This window comes from Eschrichtius robustus, chromosome 9 (genome assembly GCF_028021215.1).
Source record: "Eschrichtius robustus isolate mEscRob2 chromosome 9, mEscRob2.pri, whole genome shotgun sequence".
NCBI classification, from domain to species: Eukaryota; Metazoa; Chordata; class Mammalia; order Artiodactyla; family Eschrichtiidae; genus Eschrichtius; species Eschrichtius robustus.
Window position 1 is genome coordinate 44,737,601 of NC_090832.1, and position 9,790 is coordinate 44,747,390.

A 9,790-nucleotide genomic window follows, 5' to 3' on the forward strand; every position below is an offset into this window, starting at 1 on the left:
TATGTTGATGGTGAACATGAAGGCATAGGTTAAATGGAGCCCAAAAAGCTTCAGAGTTTTAAAAGCAATCTGTGACTTTTGAATATACAACTTCATTTCTCACCACTATCAATTATTTTATCAAACCAAGTTTTCTTAAGTTAATATTCTCCTAGCAAAAAAAACTATCAAAAATGTACTTGAGGCACCGTAAGAGAACTCATGTACACACACACACACACACTCACACACACACACTCAGATACTTCCTATCTGACTTTAATTCCACAATAACATATTTCATTAGGTCTTAGGCATCGTTTCCCTAGTTCCAGGGCTATGGCCATGTACGGTCGAAAAGGGAGCATCACTTCTTTTTGAAGTCAGCATGTTCTTGCCTTCTGTTGATTATCCCTGAGGGCCAATGGTCTAACGCAGTTAGAATCATCTGATTCAGGTATTGTAGGGAACGTGTAAGGTGGTTATTCAGTTCATTCAGAGTAAAAGCCAAAGTCCTTACACTGGCCCAAAAGTCTTACATGATCTGCCCCTGCCTCCTTACCTCTTTGACCTCATGGCCTACTTTTGTCCCCTAGCTCACTACCCTCAGGTCACACTGTCTAAGCTCTCACCCCTTCAAGTTTTTGCTAAAATTCACTCCTCAATGAGAGAAACAGCCCTCCAATCTCCAGCATTTCTAATACATCTTAGAAAGTTCTTTTTTTTCTTTCCTTCTTAGAATTCTTGTTCCCCTTACATGTCCAATTATTTACTTATTTATTATCCTTACTGTTTATTATCTCTCTTTCCCCTAGAATGCAAGCTCCAAAAGGTCAGGGTCTTTGCTGTTGGTTTACCGATGTATCCCAAGTACCTAAAATATGCCCGAAACAAAGCAGGCACTCAATAAATATTTGTTGGTTTAAGTGAATGATATAATAATGAAATCTTATAAATCAAAAGGAAAAAGACAGAAAACCCAAATATTAAAAATAGGCAAAAGGCTTGGATAGGCACTTCATAAAAGAGGGTATCCAATATCCTAGCAAATATATATGTTTACATATATGACTACTAAACATATGAAAAGGTGTCAAAGCCTTTAATGATTGGGGAAATGATAGTTAAAACCACAATGACAGAGTTACCATATGCTCCTGCAATCCCACTCCTGGGCATATATCCAGAGAAAACTCTAATTCGAAAAGATACACGCACTCCAATGTTCATAGCAGCACTATTTACAATAGCAAAGACATGGAAGCAACATAAATGTCCATCAACAGATGAATGGATAAAGAAGATGTGGTGTATATATATATATATATATACACATATATATATGTATATATATATATATATATATATATACACACAATGTAATATTACTCAGCCATAAAAAAGAATGAAATAATGTCGTTTGCAGCAACATGGATGGACTTAGAGATTATCATACTGAGTGAGATAAGCCAGACAGGGAAAGGCAAATATATGATATCACTTATATGTGGAATCTATAATATGACACAAATGAACTTATTTATAAAACAGAAAGAGACTCACAGACAGAAAACAAACTTAGGGTTACCAAAGGGGATAGTGGGGTGGGGAGGAGAGATAAATTAGGAGTTTGGAATTAATATATATATATACACACTATAAAATACACTATACACTATGAAATGAAAAGAAAAAAAACACAATGAGAAATACCATTACATACTCACCTGAGTGACAGAAGTAAATAATTGGAAATATCGAGTGTTGCAAAAGTGAGAAGCACTGAAAACTCTCACAGTAGTGTAAATGGGTACAACCATAAGGGCAAATATTTCACAATATCTAGCAAACTGGTATATGTACATGCCCTCGTGTTTCATCTGTTCCTAGGAGCACACCCTGAAAAAAAACCAGCACGTGTATACCAGAATATAAGTACATGAATATTCACTCCAGCATTGCTCATAAGAGCCAGAAACTAGGAAAAACTCAAATACCCATCAGCAGTTAAATGGATAACTAGATTGTGGATATTCATGCAGTGGAATACTATATAGCAAGCAAAATAAATAAGTTGTTCTAGACACAATATGGATGACTCTCTCAAACAAAATCAAACAAGAACGTGATAAAAACAATTCTTAGAAGATAATTTCATTCATAGAAAAGTTCAAAAACAGACAAAACTAAACATTAACAGTTTAGAAATGCAAATGCACATGTAGGTGGTAAAACTATAAATAAAAGTAAGGAAATGATCAACACCCCGACTTCTACAGGGAGAAAGTTGGAATTGTGAAGGGGCACATGGGCCAGGATTTGGGGGTGCTAGAAATGTACTATTTCTTTCCCCTCTGTGATGGTTACGTAGACGTTTGCTTTGTAATTATTCTTTGTACATAAATGTTTCATATACTCCTCTCTATGTTTGATTTCTCACAATTTTTAAATGACAATAAATTGCCTGATCTTGTAGAATTTTTCTTTCACTTGGAAGTTTTTATGTTCTCTTCCTATGACAAAGGGTCTTGACAGACCATATCCCTTTATTTTTTTTTTTTTCTTTTTTTGGCCGTGCCATGGGGCTGGCGGGATCTTAGTTCCCCAACCAGTGATCGAACCCGTGCCCCCTGCAGTGGAAGCACAGAGTCCTAACCATTGGACCACCAGGGAAGTCCCCATATCCCTTTTTTGATATATGTGCCTTTCCTTAGATAAGAATATAATATAATCAATCCCACAGTCCTTACATCGAAATTTATAAGAGATATTTCATAATTAGGTAATGAAGAGGAAGAGACAAAATAAGACAACTAAAGGCTTAGCTTTCAGGGCAGGCCCAGTGTTGGACACATGGTAGGCACACAGTGGGAGTTTGCTGCAGACAAGGTAGGCAGTGGCAGCTGTTGCTGGGTTGACTCAGACAGGGAGCCTTTCTTCATCTTCTATCGTAGGAAGAGTTGTTTACAGTAGGCCACCTGGTAGATAAGATGCAAGATATTGCAAAATTTGGGGATTCCCAGATGTTTTTCAACCAGAGACATTTGCGTATGAGGCTAGTTCTATTTTCAGATGCTTTCCTCGGGACTTTCTTCTTTAATCAGTTCACAGAGCGTTGACTACTGTCCACGGCTTTGGATGGAGCAAAGAGAACATGCCTAATCTTACGCTCTGTAAATTGTATCACCTTGCCAGTACTCAATACATATGGAATCATCTCTTAGAACAATATGGCTCTTTTTCAGCAAATACTAATAGCAGATGCTGTGTCTGAATCTCTTCTAAGGTTAAGGCTTTAGAGCAGCATAAAGCCAGGGTGATTACAAAGAATCATTTGGTAAGCCAGCAAAAAACTATACATTGAGTATAAAATTGTTTTTTGAGCCCACGACATGGCCTGTTTGGGGCCAGGGTCAGAGGAGTGATGTATCCTGCGAAATAGTGGTGACCGTGTTCCCACCATGAAATAACTGTGCTTTGTCCTGATCTCACTGTGTTTGTTCAAAGTGGTCTTAGCTATCAGTAGTTGACAAGTTTCTGAAGGACATGAAAATTCCTGGGGGTCACTAAGGACATCTGTATCTTTTCTGCTCACAAGGGCACATGGGTTTCAAAGGGGAAAAAAATCTAACCCAGTAATAAAAACAGCCAAGTGGCCACTTTGAACTACATGATCCAGAGAGGAGCAGTCCCCTAGCTTCAGTTCTACCATGTGACCTTGGCCTAGCAATGTGACTTCTCTACCCTTCGATTCCTTAGTTGTAAGTGTGAGTGATATGTTTCATGGGTATTCCACAAACTCCTGAAAATAAAATGAAGTGAAAGATGCAAAACCTCTTTATTGACTGTAAAGCCCTACACCAGTAGTAAGGGTTCTTTTTAATCATTTCTAATTATACTCTTAATATTTATTATTTATTATTTTAAAATCCAAAGATAAAAAGTGCATGAGGTTCAAAAGAATCCCCTGACCCATTATTATTCCTCAGAATTGACCAAATCTGAAAATTTTGTGCCTATCTTTATATACTTTATGAATGTGTGCATATATATGTGTGCATGTGTGTGTGTATTTTTTTTAACAAAAAAGGAATCATATCCTACTAATCAGTAGAATATTATGCAGTAATTTTTCAGGAGGTAAATTGTTATGTATATATACATGGAACTATGATATTTTATATGAAAAATGTGCAGAGCCACATTTATAGTATGAGATAATGTTTGTCTAGACATGGAATATACAGCTTCCTCTGGGAAGAACATATTGCAAAGGAATGAGGTGATTTCACTTTTTCTTTCACACATTTCTCCATCATCATTTTTTATCTTAAGCATATATACTTTCACAATAATATTAAAGACTGTGCAAGAGAAAGTGGAGCATAAGTCAATAAAATGGAACATGAGACTACTGAAGACAGTATTATACATAAGTATAAATGGTAGGCCAGAAAAAAAAATTTTGAAGAGAAGAATATACTAAAGAAATTTTAAAATAAAGGAAGCAAAAATGAAAGTAGGCAGGATATGATTTTCAAAATTATTCATTAGGGAATAGAAAAGAACTGATCATGCAGTTTCTCTGCCAACTTTCTTGCAATATATGACTCTCAATAACAGGATATTCAGCTCTACTGACCAGTACTTTTTAATGGCCCCTATGCAACAAAGGGCAAATAGAAGCAGGAGCAAGCATCTGCCGAAAGAGGAAGAAGGGCTAAATATGATCTGTGCTCAGTTGTTTTACAAAGTTTTCATAAGTCATTTTTTTAAATGCACAGAACAGCCATAAATTTGGAAGATGGACAGGAATGTCAATCTAAGATCCCCTGAAAAGTCCTGGCATTATCAAGCAACAGAATTTTATCTATAGATATTTTTGTTCTCAAAAAAAATCCTTGCATCATTTCCATCAACAAATCCTGTCAAAGTCTACCTTGAATCTATCTTCTTTTTCTGTCTTCATCACCATCAACCAGGTTCAAGTTCACTCCCACCTATTTCCCCTGCAGTAGCCTCCTGATTAATCTCTCTGTTGCCACCCTGGCTCTCCCTCTTCCCCCTGCCATTCCTTTTCCCACAAGAAAAGCAGATCAATCCTCCTGAGATGTTCATAGGATGAAACCAAAATCCTTTGCATGACTTCGAGGGGCTGCACGAGCTGTCCCTTGCACATTTTCTCCAGTCACCTTTAAGGCTTCTGACTGTACTAAGATCTTCCTCACCTCAGTCTTTGTACATACTGTTCTGCAAACTGAAATGCTCTTCTCTGACTCTACAGATTTCAGTTTCTCACAGACCTCCCCAATCCCCTCCTCCTCAATCTAAATCAGCTCACAATTTGTATTTCTATATTTATTTGTATGGTGTAGGCTTTACCTGACTTCCCCAGTCCGTTGAAGCTGTGTAATGACCATATGAGGGTTCATAATACTATCCTTTCTACCTTTGTGTATATTTGAAATTTACCACAATAAACAGCTTTAAAAATTTCCTTCTGATCCTACAAACTAAATACAGGTTATGCCTGCAATTATCATAGTTTTTCAAATTTTGTTTTTAAAAAAATTTACTTCCCTTTTCATGATGATTTTTTTTTGTATTTTGTTTTAGTAGCCATAAAATGCCAGTATTTTAAAGTTCCAAACAATGTGCTGTCTGCATGAAAGTGAATTTGAAATTAACATCAGATACCCTAAAAGCAAGGTCTGAAGTTCAATTGTTCTTTTGCTGTTTTTGCTGCTAAATTCTTTTATTTGAAAGCAGCATTATTTTTCAGTGAAAAAGACCCTAGGCTAGGGATATAAAAATTCTGATTTAGTTCCAGCTTGTCACTTTGAGTGAACCATTTAACCTTGCTTCCTTTTTTTTTTATAATATAATAAAGAGATAAAGTTCTAAATTTTTATTTGATTTAATATGCTATGTTTCCATAATTTGGAAGACCAAAAAAAAAAAAGAGTCATAAACAATACCAATGTTTATTTTTTTTAATGAATCAATAACTCAAAAGAACTTTTTTCCTATTCATAAGGTCATACGTCTGGAGTGCTGTTGATATCAGATGAATCTACAAAGCCAAGAACAGGAACCACTGCATCTTCTTTGGAAGATCTGATACTTCGATTCTTCTCTTTTCTGTTCACATATTTGTGCAAAATGCTGTAGTACTGTTCCTTTGGATTGAAAGTATATAGTGATGAAATTTGCTGCCAGTCTTTTATGCTTGGAGTGTTGTATTCCTTTGGATGTGAACACTCAAAGAAACACTTGATATTTTCTTTTGCCAGTTCGGTTGCGTGTTCTGTGGCTTGACTTTTAAGGATCCGCTGCTCCTGTTCCAAATAGATTTTCCAAAATTTCAGCTGCAGGAAGCTAACTGGAGATAGGCATCGGGTGATGGATGTGAAAATCAGGAGGACAATGATAACAACTGCTATCAGGGCCCAGCCCAACACCTTAGGAAAACACAACAAAGTAGCAATTTAGTCACATTTTTTTCTTAGAAATTTTTAAATCCTCAGATAAAGTTTGAACTACTCAGAATTACAATGATGAACAAGCAACAGTTTTAGGTCTTAATCCCTTAAGAGAAAGAAGTGGCAGTAACCTCTCAAACCCCTCAGTACAAGTGCTCATTTGACAAGACAGTCATTTTCCAAGGCATGTCAAGGGCCCAAGGAGGAGTTTATATGTCGAATCCCTGGAACTCAAAACGTGGAATTTCAGAAAATCCAATGAAACAAACATTCATTTCCAAGAACCTCTTAGCTTTACAAGCCCAGAAGTAGTGTGGGGTGATGGCTTTAGAGCCAGGCAGACCCATTTTAACTGTAACAATTCTGACTGGACAAACAACCTGACCTAGACTCGGTGTATTCGCTGTAAAGACAAAAGAGAATAATAAAGGAAGTAAAAGACCCAGCACGGTGACTGGTACAGAGTGGATGCCTGACACTATACGAGTGCCCAAGTGCCTTTCTCCCTTTCATTAGTTATCCTCAATATTTTGTAATAACCTATAAGGGAAGAGACTCTGAGGAAGAATACACACACACGTGTAACTGAATCTCTGTGCTGTACACCTGAAACTAACACGATATTGTAAATCAACTGTACTTCCATTTAAAAAAGAAAAGAAAAGCAAAAGCACCGAGATAGAAAGGAAGGAAGGAAGGGTGTTAAGGGAAAGGAAGAAGAAAGAAAGGAAGGAGGGAGGGAAGAAAGAAAGAAAGAAGGAAAGAAAGAAAGAAAGAAAGAAAGAAAGAAAGAAAGAAAGAAAGAAAGAAAGAAAGAAAGAGAGAGAAAGAAGAAAGAAAGAGAAAAAGAAAGAAAGAAAGAAAGAAAGGAAGGAAGAAAGAAAGAAAGAAAGAAAGAAAGAAAGAAAGAAAGAAAGAAAGAAAGAAAGAAAAAGAAAGAAAGAAAGAAAGAAAGAAAGAAAGAAAAAGAAAGAAAGAAAGAAAGAAAGAAAGGAAGGAAGGAAGGAAGAAAGAAAGAAAGAAAGAAAGAAAGAAAGAAAGAAAGAAAGAAAGAAAGAAAGAAAGAAAGAAAGAAAGAAAGAAAGAGAGAGAGGAAGGGAGGGAGGGAGGAGGAAGGAAGGAATGCCTATCGGCTCATGAGAAGCCAACAACCATTCTAGTTAGTCTTCGGGTGTCGTATGTCCGGAGAAAGGGCACGCATTTCTACCTCCCCCGTTCATCCCCGTAGAAGCCCGTCCCTCTCCGATCCCCCCAGCGCGTCCAGCGCGGGCGCCCAACCTGCGACTGGGCCTTGAGCTCCTTCTGCAGGTCCTGCACGTCGGGCGCCTGGACCTGATGGCAGGGCACCAGCGGCAGCTGGGCCGCGCAGCCGGGGCTGCGGCCGAAGCACAGGCGCCGCGCCACGAAGGCGCTCCCGCTAGCGGCGCACTCGTAGAAGGAGCCCCCGAGCAGCGCCACGGCCACCCAGGTGAGCGGCGCGACCGCAGCGACAGCGCTGAGCTGCGCGCACACCAGGGCCCCGCGCAGCGCTGCGCCGCAGTCAGTGCGCGCGCCCGCCGCGCAGCAGCCGGTCAGCAGGCGCCAGGTGCGCGCGCTCAGCACGTAGCCCAGGAGGAAGAGCGCCAGCGCCGGCACCAGCAGGAAGACCAGGCCGTAGGGCAGGTTCCAGGCGGCGCTGCACGGGCACTGGAACACCACGGTGGAGAAGATGCGCTCCCCGCCCGCCGTCAGCAGGCTCACCAGGCCGTAACCCAGCGCATTGCGGTGCTTGAGGAGCAGGTCCAGCACCGCCCGGAACTTCTCCATGGGTCTCCTACCCCAGGGCGCCGTGGACGGGCCCGTGTGCTTCTGCCTCTTCGCTGCCCGGCTCCTCGAATGATTTGGGGAGGGTCTGGGGTCGGGTTTTCCCTGCTCTGCTAAGCCGCGCCTTCCAAAAAAGAAAGAGGTCTTCCCTGGGCTTCCTGAGCTTTCGCTTTCTTATTTCAACCAGATTAGGTATGGCAGACTCAAACACACACACCACTGAGCTCCCCAGTACCCACCCCTTTCCAGAAGCGGAGGTACTGGTGACCCCTAGCCCTCAATTCAGGAACTCTGAGGGAAGATAGGCCCTGTTCCATTGTGTTTTGTTTCCTCCTAACTGACAAGGGGACTTTCCTTCCCCTTAATGACCCTATGCAGTCACCAAATGAAAAAAATACTTTTTACTTGGGTAAACGGGGAAAAACACCAGCTTTTTCTCGATGGCAGCCACCCTGGCTCCTAAACCCACTCCCAGGCAGACCAAATAATTCCAAAAAACGAAACAAAACTGATTATTTAGAGGAAACATTATTCAAGGGCAAATTTCCAGTTTCTCTTTCATAAACTAAATCGTGGCAAAGCCCCGCTCAAATTCCAGTACGTCCATGACGTCTGTCTCCTTTCTGTCCCCCTTCTGGACAGAACTGCCACTGTCCTCTCCTCTGCCTGGTCTCCTTCAGGAGATTAGCCTGAATAGACGGTATTGACTTCTGCCTCTTTTTTTTTTTTCCTCGCAGGTGGGTCCTAACACTGGCAGTACGTGGAGAAAAGTGTCGAATCCTTACTCAGTGACCACCAAGTTGATCAGCAGAGGAGAGCGGTACATAGTTGCTCAAAAAACACTAGTTGAACCAAAAAATTTCAATCTGCAGCCACATCTAGCTAACAGTATTTCCTCTACTTTCAGTGTTCTCAAAGCAGCATTTCTCGGACACAAGGTAAAACCACTTCTGTGAAACTGAGCCTTACTCCGTGCGGCTCTAGAGTGAGGTGAGGTGTACTTGAAAGAACATGGGCTGTGAAGTCAGGTGCATTGTGTGTGTGTATGTGTGTGTTTAATAAGTTAGCTCCCCCTAGACTCATCATGCTCATTTGTCAAAGCAGAATATAGTGCTCACTTTTCAAGATTGTTGAGACAAGTAAATTGCGTAGCATCTGTAAAGCACTTTTACACACAGGGTGTGCCTATTAATGAATGCTCAGTGTGAGGGATTACCTCTCACCTTGCAACTTCAGGAGGAGACAACAGACAACTGTGTTGTACATTATTTAAGAATCCAAATGAATGCTCTATTTTAGATCAAGGATTGTATTCAGTGACTCAATGATCCTCCACGACCTTCAGAGGATCCGTGTGCCCTTAGCTGTCCATTTCACTTCAAGGAGGGTGTCTGGATACAGAGTCTGGGGAGGCAGGTTGCAGTCAACTGGTTGCCACTCAAGCCCATCCCCTAGGTTTGCCTTATTTATCTGGGAAGAACAGGTAGCCCACAGAGCCGAATGAACTGTTAGAGACGGGGCAGGAA

The 9,790-nt window shown here is 40.4% G+C and overlaps 1 protein-coding gene across 1 annotated transcript; it reads right to left on the reverse strand.

The window, feature by feature from the left end:
- Positions 1-5,957: 5,957 nt before the first annotated feature.
- CALHM6 (calcium homeostasis modulator family member 6) lies at positions 5,958-8,411 on the reverse strand. Its single transcript, XM_068551170.1, has 2 exons — positions 7,740-8,411; positions 5,958-6,440 (listed from the first exon to the last, which is right to left on the reverse strand). Exons 1-2 carry the CDS (start codon positions 8,265-8,267, stop codon positions 6,018-6,020), a joined length of 951 nt encoding a protein of 316 aa, XP_068407271.1. The 5' UTR covers positions 8,268-8,411; the 3' UTR covers positions 5,958-6,017.
- Positions 8,412-9,790: the final 1,379 nt, after the last annotated feature.

Bases quoted from the DNA above. Each gene is read 5' to 3' on its own strand.
- CALHM6 (XM_068551170.1), bottom strand. From the start codon at position 8,267: ATGGAGAAGTTCCGGGCGGTGCTGGACCTGCTCCTCAAGCACCGCAAT. The intron at 6,441-7,739 runs GTTGGGCGCCCG...TGTTTTCCTAAG, and splicing joins AGCTCAAGGCCCAGTCGCAG to GTGTTGGGCTGGGCCCTGAT.